This window comes from Aspergillus luchuensis, chromosome 6, assembly GCF_016861625.1.
Source record: "Aspergillus luchuensis IFO 4308 DNA, chromosome 6, nearly complete sequence".
Taxonomy (NCBI): domain Eukaryota; kingdom Fungi; phylum Ascomycota; class Eurotiomycetes; order Eurotiales; family Aspergillaceae; genus Aspergillus; species Aspergillus luchuensis.
The window spans coordinates 1,381,865-1,397,534 of record NC_054854.1 but is presented as its reverse complement, the minus strand read 5'-3'; the positions used below and the strand labels follow the sequence as shown (position 1 = coordinate 1,397,534).

The 15,670-nt window shown below is 54.4% G+C and overlaps 5 protein-coding genes across 5 annotated transcripts; 1 reads left to right on the top strand and 4 right to left on the bottom strand.

The window, feature by feature from the left end:
* Positions 1 to 9: 9 nt before the first annotated feature.
* AKAW2_60504S (putative mRNA-nucleus export ATPase (Elf1)) lies at positions 10 to 3,513 on the bottom strand (the record flags this gene model as incomplete). The annotated part of the gene is made up of 4 exons (XM_041692637.1): positions 10 to 64; positions 117 to 791; positions 842 to 1,408; positions 1,457 to 3,513. 4 exons carry the CDS (start codon positions 3,511 to 3,513, stop codon positions 10 to 12), a joined length of 3,354 nt encoding a protein of 1,117 aa, XP_041546002.1.
* A 1,176-nt stretch (positions 3,514 to 4,689) lies between these two features.
* On the top strand, positions 4,690 to 6,184 carry mcsA (putative citrate synthase Cit1; the record flags this gene model as incomplete). Its single annotated transcript, XM_041692636.1, has 3 exons — positions 4,690 to 4,746; positions 4,802 to 5,932; positions 5,981 to 6,184. The coding sequence occupies 3 exons, from the start codon at positions 4,690 to 4,692 to the stop codon at positions 6,182 to 6,184; spliced, it is 1,392 nt and encodes a 463-aa protein (XP_041546001.1).
* A 133-nt stretch (positions 6,185 to 6,317) lies between these two features.
* Positions 6,318 to 8,290, bottom strand: AKAW2_60502S (putative integral membrane protein (Pth11); the record flags this gene model as incomplete). Its single annotated transcript, XM_041692635.1, has 8 exons — positions 6,318 to 7,070; positions 7,152 to 7,292; positions 7,356 to 7,438; positions 7,500 to 7,508; positions 7,564 to 7,627; positions 7,692 to 7,877; positions 7,941 to 8,008; positions 8,077 to 8,290. 8 exons carry the CDS (start codon positions 8,288 to 8,290, stop codon positions 6,318 to 6,320), a joined length of 1,518 nt encoding a protein of 505 aa, XP_041546000.1.
* A 1,899-nt stretch (positions 8,291 to 10,189) lies between these two features.
* AKAW2_60501S (FAD-dependent oxidoreductase) lies at positions 10,190 to 12,090 on the bottom strand (the record flags this gene model as incomplete). Its single annotated transcript, XM_041692633.1, has 3 exons — positions 10,190 to 10,393; positions 10,472 to 11,738; positions 11,819 to 12,090. 3 exons carry the CDS (start codon positions 12,088 to 12,090, stop codon positions 10,190 to 10,192), a joined length of 1,743 nt encoding a protein of 580 aa, XP_041545999.1.
* A 1,026-nt stretch (positions 12,091 to 13,116) lies between these two features.
* AKAW2_60500S (putative very-long-chain acyl-CoA synthetase family protein (CefD1)) lies at positions 13,117 to 15,171 on the bottom strand (the record flags this gene model as incomplete). Its single annotated transcript, XM_041692632.1, has 3 exons — positions 13,117 to 13,534; positions 13,613 to 15,080; positions 15,162 to 15,171. 3 exons carry the CDS (start codon positions 15,169 to 15,171, stop codon positions 13,117 to 13,119), a joined length of 1,896 nt encoding a protein of 631 aa, XP_041545998.1.
* Between the last annotated feature and the right edge of the window lie 499 nt (positions 15,172 to 15,670).

Below are 15,670 nucleotides of genomic sequence, written 5' to 3'. Positions count from 1 at the left end.
ACAATGCATTTACTCCTCGTCATCAGTATCCGGGGGCTTGGGTGTGCCCTTGGGAGATTGGAGCCTGCGAGTGTCAGTAAGGGAGATGTACTTTGAGACAAGAGAGTGAGACATACCATTCAAGATGACGGAGACGGCGGCGGGCCTCACGCTCCTTCAGCTGAGCACGGGTGAGCTTCTTCTTCTTCTTAGCCTTAAACTTCAGCTCGCCCTGCTCCTCCGCTCCCGAGTTGACGGCCGAGGCAGCCGCACTCGTGGCGGTAGAGTTGACGGCCGTGCTGCCAGGCTGAGGAGAGCTGGCAGCGCTGTCCTCGAACCGGTCGAGCGAGATGGCGGTGTTGGTGCGAGAGACGATGCGACCGTCGGCGACGTGCAGCTGCTCGGGGCAGAGAGCGCCCACGAACTCTTCGTTGTGAGAGATCATGACGACACCACCCTTGAAGTCACGGATGGCCACAGCCAATCCACCCAGGGAGTCACGGTCCAGGAAGTTAGTCGGCTCGTCCAGGACGAGCAAGTGAGGGTTGTTCCACATAGCACCCGCCAACACGACCTTAACCTTCTGACCACCGGACAGACCGGAGATTTCGTTGTGGTTGGCAATCTCGGGATCCAGACCAATGTCCTCGAAGTGCTTCGAGATGACCTTGGGGTCGAGCACACGGAAACCAAGACCCTCGCGCGACGCCTCGTGGTCGTCGAACTCTTGGACGAGCTTGAAGAAGCCGAGGTTGAGCAGAGTCTCACGGGAGATCATGGTGTTGTGCTTGGGAAGAAGGCCAACCCATTTACTACATAAATTAGCGATTCAACAGTGTTAAAAGATCCAATGAATACTTACACTTCATACTGGAAGGACTTCTTCCACTTCTGGCGACCCATGAGCGCCTCAATACGGCGAGGTCCACGGCCATCGCCCAGGTCGACCGGCTTCGCCAGCTGAGCCTTGTCTTCCTCGGTGAGGATACGGGTCTGCTTGAGGTACACCTCGCGATCGTCACCGTTGGCGTAACGCCACTGAAGGTACTGGCTGGGGGTCTTTTCCAGGTGCATCTCGACGTGCTCCAAGGCGTGCTGCTTGATGTAACCGATACGCAAGTTGGGGTGCTTCTCGACCTTACCGGTCTGAGGGATGGTTTCACCCGTAAGCATCTTGATGAAGGTCGATTTACCGGCACCGTTACCACCAATGATAGCAACACGGGATGACAGAGTCAGAGACAGGGACGCATCACTCAGAGAAGGCTTGCTGGCGCCGGGGTAGGTGTAGGTGCAGTTGGTCATGCGGAGGATGGCACGAGTATTGGACTTGATACCAGCCAGGATACCGGGTGGAGGGAACTTGAATTGAACGACGCTCGCCGAGAGGGTGTAGTAACTCTTGGCCTCGGGCTTGACCTTGACGAAACTGTTCATTGTTAGTGTGATACATAAATCCACGACACGGAGTACTTACTCAGCCAAGTTACCCTTGTAGCAGACCAGCTTCTTCTGTTCGTAGTGGTAGATATCCGTGCAGACTTCGTCGAGGAAGCCGGAGTCGTGAGAGACGATCAAACTGGTGATATCGGTGTGCTTCTTCAGGTACTCCTGGAGCCACTTGACGTTGGCCACATCCAAGTGGTTAGTAGGTTCGTCCAGCAGGAGGACGTCCGCCTTGCGCAGCATGGCACGCGCCAGAGCGAGCTTCATCTTCCAACCTCCAGACAGGGAGCCCACACGCTGGTTCTGACGGCCCTCGGGACCGTCCGTGAAGCCGAACTCGAGCAACACGCTACGGATATGCTCTTCGCCTTCGGCAGCAATCATGGGATCCTTGGAGACGTACTCGAAGATGCTGAGATCGGCATCCTCGCCCTGGTTGTGCTCGACGAAGCAGGTACGAACCTCGCTCTGCGGGGGGAATCCCTCCAGCTTCTCGTTGGCGATACTGCGCATGAGCGTCGATTTACCAGCACCATTGCGACCGCACAGGCCGTAGCGGTGACCCTTCAGCAGACGAAGGTTGGTGTGGGACAGCAGAAGCATACCACCGTAGGCCAGAGAGAAATTGGCGTTGACGATCTCGACCTCGTTGGGGTCGTCGGGGATGGGCTTGCCGAACTTGCGGTGGTCCTCCTCGACGAAGTGTTCCTGGACGGCGGCGGCGACAGCGTCGTGCTTGTCCTCGTGCAGCAGACCGCGCAGGTACGGGGCAATGCAGGCGGGAATACGGTCGTGCATGCGGCAGTTGACATCCTCGCGAACCATCTCGGCGACGTAGTTCTTACCCAGAGCAAACAAGGTGGCGTCCTCAGGGCGGGCCAGGCCGCCGTGCTCCTGGATCTTGGCCTCCAGCACGGCCAGGACTTCCTCTGGGGTGATCTTCACAACCACACCAGCAGCCACATCCTTATCGGCCATAGCCTTCTCGATGACATCCAAAGCACGGGTGGCGAGCTCACGAACTTCGGGCAGGGAGGCACGGTCCTTGACGCGCTGAACACCAGGCTTCAGCTTGGGCAGGAAAGTACGAGCCTCAGCGGGGTCGTGGACAAGCTTGGTGAGGTTCTCCACAACGACGACAGTCTGACGTAGGGTCTCCTGGGGAGTCGTGGGGGCGTTAAGAGAACGCTCGAGCAGAGGCGTGAGCAGAGCGAGGACGGGGGAGGTGACGATGGCGACGAAGGTAGTCTGGGACAGGGCGTGGATGGCCTTCTGCAAGGTCTGCTCGGAGGGCTGCTCCATGGTCTTGATCAAAAGGGGAATGCGGGGAGCCACGTCGTCGTTCGACAGAAGAGTAGTGAGAGCATTCATAGCCTTGATGGCCTTCTTAGCGACCTCGTTCTTCAGGTCGTGCATGCCGGACTCGACCAACGGGATCAAATCCTTCAGGGTCTTGCCCATGGCCTCGCGCAACAGGTCCTTCTCGCGCTCCTCATCCAGGGATCCAGTGCCCATTTGCGACTTGGTAGCCATCTTCTCAATGAGGCTGTAGGCACCGACGAAACCCTGCCACTTGGCTGTGTTCTGGTTGAGATAAGCGGAGAGGGCGGGAAGAAGGGCGTTAACCAAAGCCTCGGGCTTGAGGCAGGCAAACAGCGCATCGATAGCGTACTGAGCAGCATCGCGCACGACAGCACCCTTGTCGGCCAGCAGATCGAGGGCCAGGTTCAGGACACCGCCGTCCTGCAGAAGGAAGACGACTTCGCTCAGAGGGTGTTCGCGGGGGAATCGCTCGAAGAGGGCGCCCAAAATGAGCATGGAACTTTCGCGGAGGGCGCCATTCTTCTTGTCGGTAGCAGCCTTCTTGATCGGGGGCAGGAGGTTGTATGTACGGAAACCGGAGCAGCCGACACTCTGGATCAACAGGTTGGTGAGGGCGTAGGAGGCATCGAGCGCCTGCTGAGAGGTCTCGGCCTGGAAGATGGTGTTCAGGATGGAGTTGACCTCATCCGCACTGGGAGGGACGCCGGAGGGGGTCTTGGAAACGACGGTAGTCATGGCTGGAGTGGGATCTTCAGGATGAGGCATGATAATCGTAGGATCTGTGGGTTTGGGGTTCTGGGCCTCTCACACCGGCCGGGGCGGCGGGCAGGCTGAGAAAAAAAAAAGCGAAAAAGAAAATGACAAGAAAAAGAAAAGAGACCAAAACTTTTAGCGGGCAATCCTCGGCGAGGATGCGTATAAACAGAGAAACAGAACGGGGTATACAACAAGGAGAAGAAGAAACAAAGAGGGGAGATTTGGGGGAGAGAGGAGAGGAGAGGCGAGGGAAGTTGAAAGGCGAGCGCAAAGAGGAAAAACAAGATGGAGGCGGGGCCGATAACGAGCCTGAGGATTTTTAGGCGGCGGCCCATTGGATCGGGCGGCGATGAAATCTCTGCCTGAGGCGAGGGGCTGACAGCCTATCATCCAGGCACGCGTGGCTGAGGTGTGGCGGTGTTGATCCTTGCTAGCCTGATGTATCAGGTGTCATTCGGCTATCAGTATTGCCTGAAACCTCAGGTGTCGCTCAAAGTCAGTTTCTGCCTGAATTCTTGTTACTAATGCCTCAGGCTGCCATAACGCCGCCGTTGCCCGATTGGGCTTACCCCGCACGGGGGCTCCACTCGGCGGACCAAAAATGGAGTCTCGGCATCCACTCCAGAGTTGCAACTGGCAATTGGGAGGATCAGCTTCCCCTTCTTCCCTTTGCTGTGCCGAACATTCATCGTCCCATTCCCATGGCCCTGTCAAGGGAATGCATGGGACAAACTCACTTTCCTGCTCTCTCGGTTGGATCTCCCTCTGCCCCGATGTCGCCTCATCGCAGTCTACGATCGACCCCTCACAGAGATCCCCCGAGGCACGGCGACACGGGATCTGCAGCCAAATGGGTCTAATTACACCATGATGATAACTAAAGAGGCAGCGCGCGCTCTACTGCACACTACCGATTTAGTCCGACAGCCGGCTCGGTCTCGCATCGGCGGTGAGGATGTGCAACGATTGAGGGCGGATAGACGCTGACTGCTTCTTGCTGATTGTGGTGACCGTCCGCATGCAGCCGTTCCTTGCCTCGGCTCCTCAACACCGCGGCCAACCGACGGCCACTCGCCCTCTTCCCCGGTGATTTTCTCCTGACTTTGCTTTGTACTCTGCTCTGTGTACATAATCCATTCCCTCTCTCGTCTTTGCTTGCACATTCAGCCTTCCAGAACTCTTATCATGTCTTTCTCCCTGCCGATACGTCCAACAACCCGTCACGCCAGCCGGCTGGCACAGGTATGCCCCTCCCCCTTGATAGCTTGCCAATCACTGCTGACAACCCCAGGTCAAGATCCGCTCCGGCCGGTTCTACAGCACCGAATCCGACCTTAAAACCGCCCTGAAATCCGTCATTCCCGAGAAGCGTGAGCTCTTCAAGCAAGTCAAGGCCCGTAGCGACGATGTGGTCGGCGAAGTCAAGGTGGGCAACATCATCGGCGGCATGCGCGGCCTGAAGTCCATGCTCTGGGAGGGATCCGTTCTCGACCCCGAGGAGGGTATCCGTTTCCACGGCAAGACCATCAAGGATTGCCAACGTGAACTGCCCAAGGGGACCACGGGAACTGAAATGCTCCCGGAGGCCATGTTCTGGCTGCTCCTGACCGGCCAGGTTCCTACCACCAGCCAGGTGCGCGCATTCTCTCGCGAGCTTGCCGAGAAATCGCATCTCCCCGACCACATCCTGGGCCTGATCAAGTCATTTCCCAAGGACATGCACCCCATGACGCAGCTGTCGGTGGCGGTTGCAGCACTGAACACGGAGTCGACCTTCGCCAAGGCGTACGAGCGCGGACTGAACAAGGCAGACTACTGGGAGCCCACATTCGACGACAGCATTTCGTTGCTGGCTAAGATCCCACGTGTGGCTGCATTGGTGTTCAGACCGAACGAGATCGACCAAGTCGGGACACAGGCTCTCGACGCGACACAGGACTGGTCGCACAACTTTGCCGAACTGCTGGGCAAGGGCGGAGCCGAGCATAGCGACTTCCACGACCTGCTGCGATTGTACCTGGCGCTGCACGGCGACCACGAGGGCGGCAATGTCTCGGCGCACGCGACGCATCTGGTGGGCAGTGCCCTCAGCGACCCGTTCCTCAGCTACAGCGCAGGACTGCTTGGTCTGGCCGGCCCGCTGCACGGACTGGCGGCGCAGGAGGTACTGCGGTGGATTCTGGCGATGCAGGAGAAGATTGGCACTCAGGTGACAGACGAGTCGGTGCGCACGTACCTCTGGGACACGTTGAAGTCGGGACGGGTGGTGCCGGGCTACGGACACGGCGTGCTGCGCAAGCCGGACCCGCGATTCGAGGCATTGATGGACTTTGCGGCGACACGGGCAGACGTGCAGGCGAACCCGGTGTTCCAACTGGTGAAGAAGAACTCGGAGATTGCGCCAGAGGTGCTGACGCAGCATGGAAAGGTATGTACCTGTCCACCACTTGTTTAGTATCAGACTAACACTTCATAGACGAAGAACCCCCACCCCAACGTGGACGCCGCCTCTGGCGTGCTGTTCTACCACTATGGCTTCCAGCAGCCGCTGTACTACACGGTAACCTTCGGCGTGAGTCGGGCCCTGGGACCCTTGGTGCAGTTGATCTGGGACCGGGCCTTGGGACTGCCGATCGAGCGACCGAAGAGTATCAACCTGAAGGGACTGGTTGGCAAGTGAGTTGATATATTGACTGTTGTATCTAGCCTGAAGTAAGCAAGCATCATTTAGAAGTCATATCTCGTTATACCCATATTACTCCATTATCACCTAGAGAAAGAGAGAGGGAGAGAGAGAAAGAGAGAGAGCGATATCACTCCCTCTCAACCCTAACCTCCATAATCTTCTGAATCCTCCACCCACTCCCATTCCCATTGTCATTCCCACTCATCCCAGCACTCCCCGTAACCATACTACTCGAGCTCCCACCCCCAACCGCACTCACTCCAAACCCTCCCCCAACCCCAGCCTCCAACATATCCTCATCAACACAACCACCATTCCCAAACCCTCCCTCCCTCACCCTCGCCACAGCCGGCAAACTACAAATCGTCGTCGTCGTCGGCGCCACCCCACTCCCATCCCACACCCCTCCATACCCACCACTCGGACTACAGCTCCTCCCTCTCCCACCGCCACCACCACCACAACTACTCCGACTGCGACTCCGACTCCGACTCCTACTCCTGACCGACCTCCCCTCCTCATTCTCACTCGTCCCAAAAAACATCCCACTCTCCAGCCCCAATCCCAATCCACCCATGCCCAAGCCCCGAACAACCTCATCCAGACTCGCATCCACTAGATCACGACTCTTCTTCCGGCCCCCAGTGTTGGTGACTATCGAACTAGCAGTGGTATTCCGTGTCTGCGTCTTGCGTAGCGGATACGACGTACTCGTCGTCGTCGTCGGCGACGTCAAGTATGTAAGTGTAGCGTAGGTATTATGCGGGTTATTGTACGTGTTGTTGGTGGTATGTGTGCGGTTGTTGTTGTAGCTGGACGATAGGGTGGACGCGAAGGCGTGGAAGAACGGGCCGTAGGTTGGGATGCAGGTTATTATTACCTTTGCCAACATATCAACATCAGTATGGATTGTGCTAAGAAGGGGTAAAGGTAAGAAGGGGGAGTTGGATGGGGGACATACGCCCAGGCTGATTTCCACATCCGACCAGATAACGATGGGTTGGCTGTCTGTGTAGGTTTTGAGGTTCTTGATTGTGAAGATCCGGATTATTTGGATTATTGTTATGAAGAAGCCGAGGGCGAAGACGCCGACGAGGGCTATCTATACAATTCTTGTTAGAATGGGTTGGTTCGTTGGGGTTGAGAGTAGGAGTAGGGGATGTACCTTCTGGCGAAGACGCAGTTGGAGAGTGAGGAGGACGGGGAGGGGCAGGGCGATTATGATTATGTCGAAGCCGAGACTGGTTCCTGATCCCATCTTTAGTATATTCTTCTGATTTAAGATAGTTGCATGTGGTGGTGTGTGTACCTGCGAGAGCTGGTTCATTGTTAGTATAATATGTATATAAATCAGGTATATGGGGTAGGGATACCATAATAAGACGCCACCGTATCTATGCATGATCCAGGGAGACTTGTATCCCATTGACGAGCCACCTGCACGCACACATACATTAGCACATATACTCATATCTGATAAAAGGGAAGGGGGGGAACATACCGGGTTACAAGCAAACAACAGCAAGAAAGTAAACACCAACTGGTTGCACGTCACCGCCACAATAGCCACGATGATCGTCACTCGATAGGCCTGCACGAAGCCCCCGATGCGCAGGTACGATGACAGCAGGGAGACTTTGAATCCGAGTAATGCAAGGGTGTAGACGGGGCCACCGGCGTATTGGATCTACATACATCATTAGCCATTTATTCAGGTTGTTGATGTAAGTTAGGATGGGAATGTATGTACCTTGCTGAACATGACCACATTCTGATCAGGGAAATACTTCGCATCTAGACCTAGACCCCATCTTGTTTCTAGCACAGACTATATCAGTATATGTAATATTATCAACATGGTGAAAGAGAAGAAAGGGGTGTCTCACGCGCAACAGCAATCCCAGCATACGTCATCGCCAGCAAGGCACTCCATAGCGCCGCGAAATCATCCAACCAGGCGGACCTCTTCGTATGAATGCGAATATACAATCTCAAGAAGACTGCCAAACAAGCCGTAATCGAGAAAACGAGACAGATGGCAATGACGCGAGAGACATGACTGTGGGGATCAGGGACGGTCAGATTGTAGACCCAGCCCATTTCGGCATGTTGAAGTCAATCATCAATTATCCCATCTAAAAGAACAACCCAAAGAATTCAGCTTCAGAATCGAGGGGGGCGGAGCTGAGCGATGGGGTTTGTTAATATATGATGAGTACGCAAATGCAAGAAGTACATTTCTCTCCCACCCCTGCAGAAAAGAAAGAAGGGAAAAGAAAAAAATAAAAAGTAAAAGAGGATAGGTAAGAAGAAAAAAGTGTTTACCGCTATGTCACTAAGTACCCTACCTAGCCTAACCTACTTACCCCCTCCAATCTCCTGAAAATTATTATGCAAATAAGGAATTAGGAATTTTGATGGATGATGTGTCGACCCAGACCTGATCTGAACTCAATCTACGGTCTACGGCCGCACCCGGACCAGAACAGAACAGGACACAGCCGGGAGTGGAGGTCTGGTTCGTGTGCAGAGGCTAATGAGAGTTTAGTACTATTTTTCATTTCTTTTTCTTCTGCATAATGCTAGAGCCTGACGCTGGCTCGTGATGAGATACGCATGTGCCTGCATGGGAGGAGGTGCACGAGGGAGGGGGGAATAATGATAGGTGGGAAAGGTCAAGTCTCGGTCAATGCGCGGTTCCACTTTATGCAGACTAATTAGGGCACGGATCATGTCCAACTACCAAGGAGATAGACAGCTAAGTAAAACTAGTGTAGAAGAACAAAAGCAATGTGCACAGAAAGAAAGAAAAACAAGGACAAGGGTATTATTATTATTATTGATTAGTTCATATCTCCTCTCACCGAATAATCCCATGCTATCACCACCAACATCCATATTCATGATCCATCATAACAACTAAATAAGGTTTAAACCTTCAAAAGCTATCATCCACGGTACCGCATCTTTGGTGATTTCATATCCCGATCGCGTCGGGGATAAAGAGCACGAATCAAACTCGCCGGAAAAGAATTCAGTGTGAGCTTTGGGTAACTAACTAGCAGGACTTTCGGGGTTTCTCTCTGTGTGTAGGGTTAGGAATTAGTCGGTGTAGCCGGGAGTAAGAAGTAGGAAGCAAACTAGCAGGGGAGGCCCTTGTCTAGTGGACATTAATTTTAGTTTGGGGGAGTGTCGATCCTCATCCAACACCGGAGGAACCATGGCATCCATCTATCTATCTATCTGCCTTGGGCGGTTATGTGTGTGTGTCGGGGACCTGAGTATGCATGCATGTTCATGTTCATGTTCTGTTCATGTGGATATGGACGTAACCGACTTTCTCCTCTTCAACTTTCTTTCTTCGTACGTTGTACACAGCATCACCATCATACCCTCTAAAGAATAAACTGATTAGGTTTATTCAGCCATGATGATCCGATCCAACAATAATTATTATGCCAATTATTGTAATTTCTTTCTTTTCTTCTGCTATCCCTTCCTGCACAAGTGAGGCGCAACAGTAACTAATTTCTTCAACTAACCAGGACACCCTAGCTATAACCCACACTATTATAGCACTATTAGTTATTCCCGCAGCATTACCACCAATCTCCTCCCAATCCGTGCATGCACATCTCATTCCCACCACCAGCAGACTCCTCCGTACGGACCACAGCATACAGTAAAAAGTAAAATACCCGACAACCCGACACCCGACCCGACCAAGTCCGCAAACCTGGCAGCCACCTACTAACCATCCTAGAGTTAATAAAGTAGTAAAAATGAAATAAGATTAGGCAGGTCCCCGAGTAGTACTTACTCTACTTTATAGGTAGTGGGTAAGTATGTGCACGGGCAAGTTACCCAGCCACTCATGAGGAAGACGTGTATAAAATCTAACTAAGTATGTATGTACTTATGAACAATATGCCCAAACAAAGTAAAATAAAATAAACATCACAAAATATTAAATAAAAAAATAATGAATAATAAATGCAATTAAAAATACTCCCAACCATCCGTATCATCAGAAATTGAAACCCGACATAACCTCCCATCAGGATACATCGTCCACTCATCCGAACCCACAGCCGTTTGGGCATAAAACACATCGAGCGGGTCATATTTCTTCTTGGTCTGTCGTAGGCGGGGATAATTCACTCCGTAGAATGCTTTTTGAAAGTTGGGTTGGCGGAAGTCGCCCTATCCATTACTGTCAGTCTTCTCTTCACATTCACAAGAAATAGTAGAGGTGGAAAGTAAAAGTAGCAGGGGAAATACCTCATTCATATAGGCCCCCGAATCCGGCGCCAACCGTTCCAACAATGGCAAATACTCATAAGTCATTTTATACTGCTGCACCAGCATATCTTGGCGCGCATCCCATTGCCATGGCGTCGTAAGCGTCGTATCAATTAACGTATCCCGCCAAGCAGGCAATACCGCATTATCCACGTCCCCAACTAACGCCTTTGACACGTTCAATCCCACCCCGATAAATGTCGCTCCGTCCTCCGTGATCTGGCGATACGCGGCCGTCAACGCGGTGTTATTCTCGTGCACCACCGATCGCGGGATCAGCCATCCGCCGTATTGCGCTTCCCCGACGGGGATGTTGGGCATCATGCCGTTGAATTCAGCCAGGTAGGTCGGGAATTGCTCTGCGTAGAGGGTGTATCTGATGCCCATTTTCTCTAACCCGTCGCGGAAGGGTTTGAGGAGGGAGATGAGTTCCTGGACGGGGATGTTGGGCCCCGTTAGTGGCGCGATGTAGAAGGTCGTGTTGGTGAAGTACCAGATGCTCATTGCGCCGGCGTCGACAATAGCCGGGAGGAGGGAGTGATAAAGGCCTACTGCCGAGTAAAAAGTGTCTTGGGAGATGTTGGTATTGGTAAACGTGAGGTTTAGTCCGGAGACAGGCGTGCCAGTATGTAACTTGGAGGTCATGGACCAAACGACGCCGTACGTGCCGCCGCCGCCACCACTCAAGGCCCAATACAGGTCCTTGTATTCGTTGTCGCGGGTAGCCGTGATGAAGCGCCCCGTGCCGTCAATGACCTCCCATTTCAGGACTTGGTCCGCGGCGAGGCCATAGCGCGAGGATAGGGCCGAGTGGCCGCCGCCTTGGGAGTAGCCGCCTGCGATGCCGACGGTCGGACACTCGCCGCTGACGACTTGGTAGCCGTGGGCGTCGGCGGCCTCCCAGGCTTCATAGCCCTGGACGCCGGCACCCAGACGGATGGCCTTACCGGAGTAGTGGGAATCGTGGTGGTCGACGATGTCGATGTCCTTGAGGTGATGGGTCCAGATTCCGAGGGCGCCGGCGCCGGTGGATTTGCCGTTATAGTCGTGGCCGGTGTTGCGGACGACGACGCGGAGGTTGTGGGCGGTTGCAAAAGCCAGAGCGCGCGAGATGTGGCTGGGCTGACTGACGTTCACGGCATAGATGATGTAGTTGCCCAGGGTGCAAGGCTTGGCAATGGGGTGGAAGGGATCGCACGAGCCGTTGGCGAACCAGGGGGCCATGATGGAGGAGGACGATTCATAGCTTGACTCGGTTAGCGGATGTGTTTGCTTTTGCGAGGACGAGGCTGCGAGTCAGCCTGACCCAAGACAGAAAAAGCTTACTGGATTTCGGGCTCCGTCCATTGTTCGCGAAGGTAGTCGCACACCCCTGCTTGGTAGGAGGGAGTGTGGCAGGGCTTTCCAAGAGGGATAGTCTGGATTAGTCGGCCATCGATGGATTCGTTGAATTGAGTCCATTCGGCTGGTGAGGGCCAGCATTTCTCCCCCGGGAAGCAGCGGCAGGTGGTGTTGGATTGGATGGTCACGGCTGCATTCCCTACGGCCGACAGCAGGGCCACGAGGCTGGCTAGGAGCAGGAGAAGGCCCGAGAACATGACGGATAGGTGCAGATGGAGGAAATCCGAGATGGGGATGACAGGAATGCCAGCGGGTTTATAAGAGGAGCCGTGCCCTGTGGTGGAGTGGCAGCCATCGCGTGGCAGGAAGAACCGAAGAAGAATGACCGACGCGCTAATCCAGGGGAGATTACCGAGCAGTGAGCAGCAGCAGTTGCGGAGAATGTTTCATGATGGAAGTTGTTTTCAGATGCCATGCAAGTGGAGCACTGGGGTGGAGTTGACAATCAGACAGGCAGACAAGAATACACACTAGGTGACTTAGCGGATACCCCCAGGGGGTCGGTCTGTCTGTCTGTCTCTCATGGATGAAGCCATCAGCATGCACCAGGCAGAAAAGGCTTAGGGCTTGACTATCGCGTGGTGTTTCGTCAGTCTTTGCCACTAGAGAATTAGTTGACTAGTTAGTTTGCAGACACAAACCAAGCCATCCTGATTCAGGATCCATCCGACCTGCAGCTTAAGCTCCTCCCCAGCGCATGCGTGGGTTTTTTTTTTCTACTTGATCTTCTGTTCCCCTCTCCTCGTGCATCCGATCATCCCGTGCAATGCTTAGCGGGCCTCGTGTCGCGGTCGCTAGCGGTCAAGAGAAAGGAATAGTCCTGATGCTGACAGACAATTTAACTACCTAGTCAGTGATAGTCTAGAACTGAAGCGGGCGCTGGTCCAGCGGTGACTGACGGGTGGGCCGGCGGACGTTCCCTCCGGACAAATCAGGGCAAGATGTGCTGATCTGCAAGGGATGATGCTTTGGGCATCCCGTGGTGCTATCGCAGTCTGCTGCTGCCATGGTCGGGAACAGTACGGGCTACTCTGGTGGTACGGAGTACTTGGTAGATATTTCTGTTATCGTCTGTTGGTTGACTTAGGGTTGCTATCTGACCCGTCTTCTGCACGAGTCAGTTCCCCGATCGCGATCGTACCGAAACATTAATAAGAACTCCAAAATGGCTTTAATGGATTAGCATGGTCATGAATCATCATATATACGCTTCTGCCTGCTATTTACAACTTCGCCTCACCCCCCGCGAGACGCTGCCAATCTTTCTCACCAAACTCTATGTAGCCCTCCGACCCCGGAGGCAACCAAAACAGCCGGTCGCGGTGGCCCTGCACAACCTTCGACCCCAACTTGCCAGGCTCCACGCCCTCCTGGCGCAGCGGCCCCTTGTTCTGCTTATGATTATGAATATGCCATGACTGTTCCACGACGCGCAAGAAGACCGGTACCGCATACCGCGGCAGCTGTGCACGCGCGAACCGGGCCAGTTCTTGCCCGTCAAACCCGCTGCGGGCCTCGGGACTGAGCAATAAGGCCGCACATCCTGCGCGGCCTTCATGATGAGGCACTTTTACTCCATACACATTGGCTTCGTGGATGCCAGGATACCGGCCCAGTACTTGGGCCACTTCTGCCGTGGACCTGCATAATCAACCATTAGCCAACACCAACCACAATGACAAATACGCACAAAGCAAGGGATAGTAAGAATAGACATACACATTCTCACTCTTCCACCGGAACGTATCCCCCAGCCGATCGAGGAAATACCACCTCCCATCCCCATCCCGCCTCAGTGCATCCCCAGACCGATACCACAAATCCCCTTTCGTCAGCACATCCCGCATGAATTTCTTTTTCGTCGCCGCTTCATTCCTCCAATAACCCTGAAACGCCTTCTCATCCGGCACCTTGACCAGTATCTCCCCGCCCTCATCATACGCCGCTCGCTTCACCAGCCCCGTCTTCTCATCACGCACCGCATCCCCCGTCTCTGCATCCACCACGACAGGCACATATGTATTCCTTAAGCTTGTCCGCAATAACAACCCATGATGCCCGACAGCGCCCGCCGTGAACGGCCCGCGATTGAGATTAAACAGCCCGAAGACTCCCTCCGTGCTGTTGAAGAACTCCCCGACCTCCGCCACCCCGAACCGCTCCCGGAACCGCTCCCACACGTCCGGCCGCAGCCCGTTACCGTACATCATGCGCACCCCGTGCTCCCGGTCTTGGGGGGATGGCGGTGCGGCCAGTAGATACCGGACTACTTCGCCGACATACACGAAGACCGTGGCCTGGGAGGCCCGGACATCGGGCCAGAAATTGCGCACACTGAAACGCGGCGCGATGGCGATGCTTCGTCCGCCAACTATGTTGTTGATCATTGCGATCGCTGACGTTCCGTGGTACAGGGGCATCGCGCTGTACCACCTGTCCCCGCCGGGGCCGGACACGTTGGTTATGTTACTGTTGCGGATGGTCTGAGCGGCATAGAGCCGGGAGGTGGTGAAGGCGCAGCCTTTGGGCAGGCCAGTCGTGCCGGAAGTGTAGAGGAGGATGGCGGGAAATTCGCCAGGGACGTGGGAGCTCAACTGGTCATCCCTCGGTACAGAGGCCGGAAACGAAAGCAAATGGTTACTGAAGGTGTCGTCAACAGTGACGAGCTGCATGCCCAACTCATTCTCGATCGTCGACCTTCGCTCCTCGATGCGAGCCATACATTCAGCCTCCGGGTCAACCAGCAGCAGCTTGGCGCCGCTGATGGATAGGCAATGCACCAGCGCATCGCCGGTCAGGTTGTAGTTGATGGCGGCGGGGGCGCATCCGATGCTCCAAAGTCCTAACCAGGCGAAGATAAATTCCGCCCGGTTCTGCAGGTAGAATGCCACCAGGTCGCCCTTTTGCACCCCCTTTGACAGATAGAAGTGGCCGTATCGGGCTGCGGCGGCTAGGGCTTCCCGGTATGTATAGGACTGTTTGCGTGTCCAAATACAGACCATGTCGGGGTACTGCGATGCCGTGGCTGCGAAGACGGGCCACATGCTCAGTTGCCCTTGTTCGGCGGCTTTCGCTGTGTCGCGGAGGGAGCGCCGCTGGGCCAGCATGCTGGATACATCGTTGGTGAGGTGGAATTTGGCATCTAGGTAGGCGGCTAGAGCGATGGCTGCGGCTCCTGTTGATGTTGCTGCGCGGTGATGCCATCGATGTTAGTGCTGTGCTACATGACGTACATAGTCTATATGTCAAGGGTATAAGGGGTGATCACCTAACGCCATGGTCAGGCCGGTTGCCAACTTGAAATATGTCGCTAAGAATGCTGTGAGAGGAATAACTGTATGCTATGGAGATAGATTAATTGTCAAGATATGAGGGGAAGACATGGAGTAGGTAGATTTCATTGCCGACCACATCCTCGGTCCAGGCTATGTGTGTCTCTCTCCGCATCCGGATAATATGCAGGAGGCGCTGCGGAGCAAATCACGGTTGTCCCAAGGGCTCAAGCGGCGGGGGTGCGGCCAGTTCCTCCTCTCTCTCGTTCTCAACCTCGGGTCAAACAGCTGGCCTTCAGATTGCTTTTTTGGGGGGAAGGGAGGAATGTTTGGAACAGAGTGGGTCGCGAAGCTTCTTCAGGATCCATAATTCTGGAGGTTCAACGTTGCGGTTCCCACCAGGTCTGGCAATGACCCAGTGTTTTGCCCCAACGGATCGGTTACTTTGTTTTATCTGCTATGTAACACGAGTGATGCTGTTCCTAGCTGTCTAGCTGTCTAGATG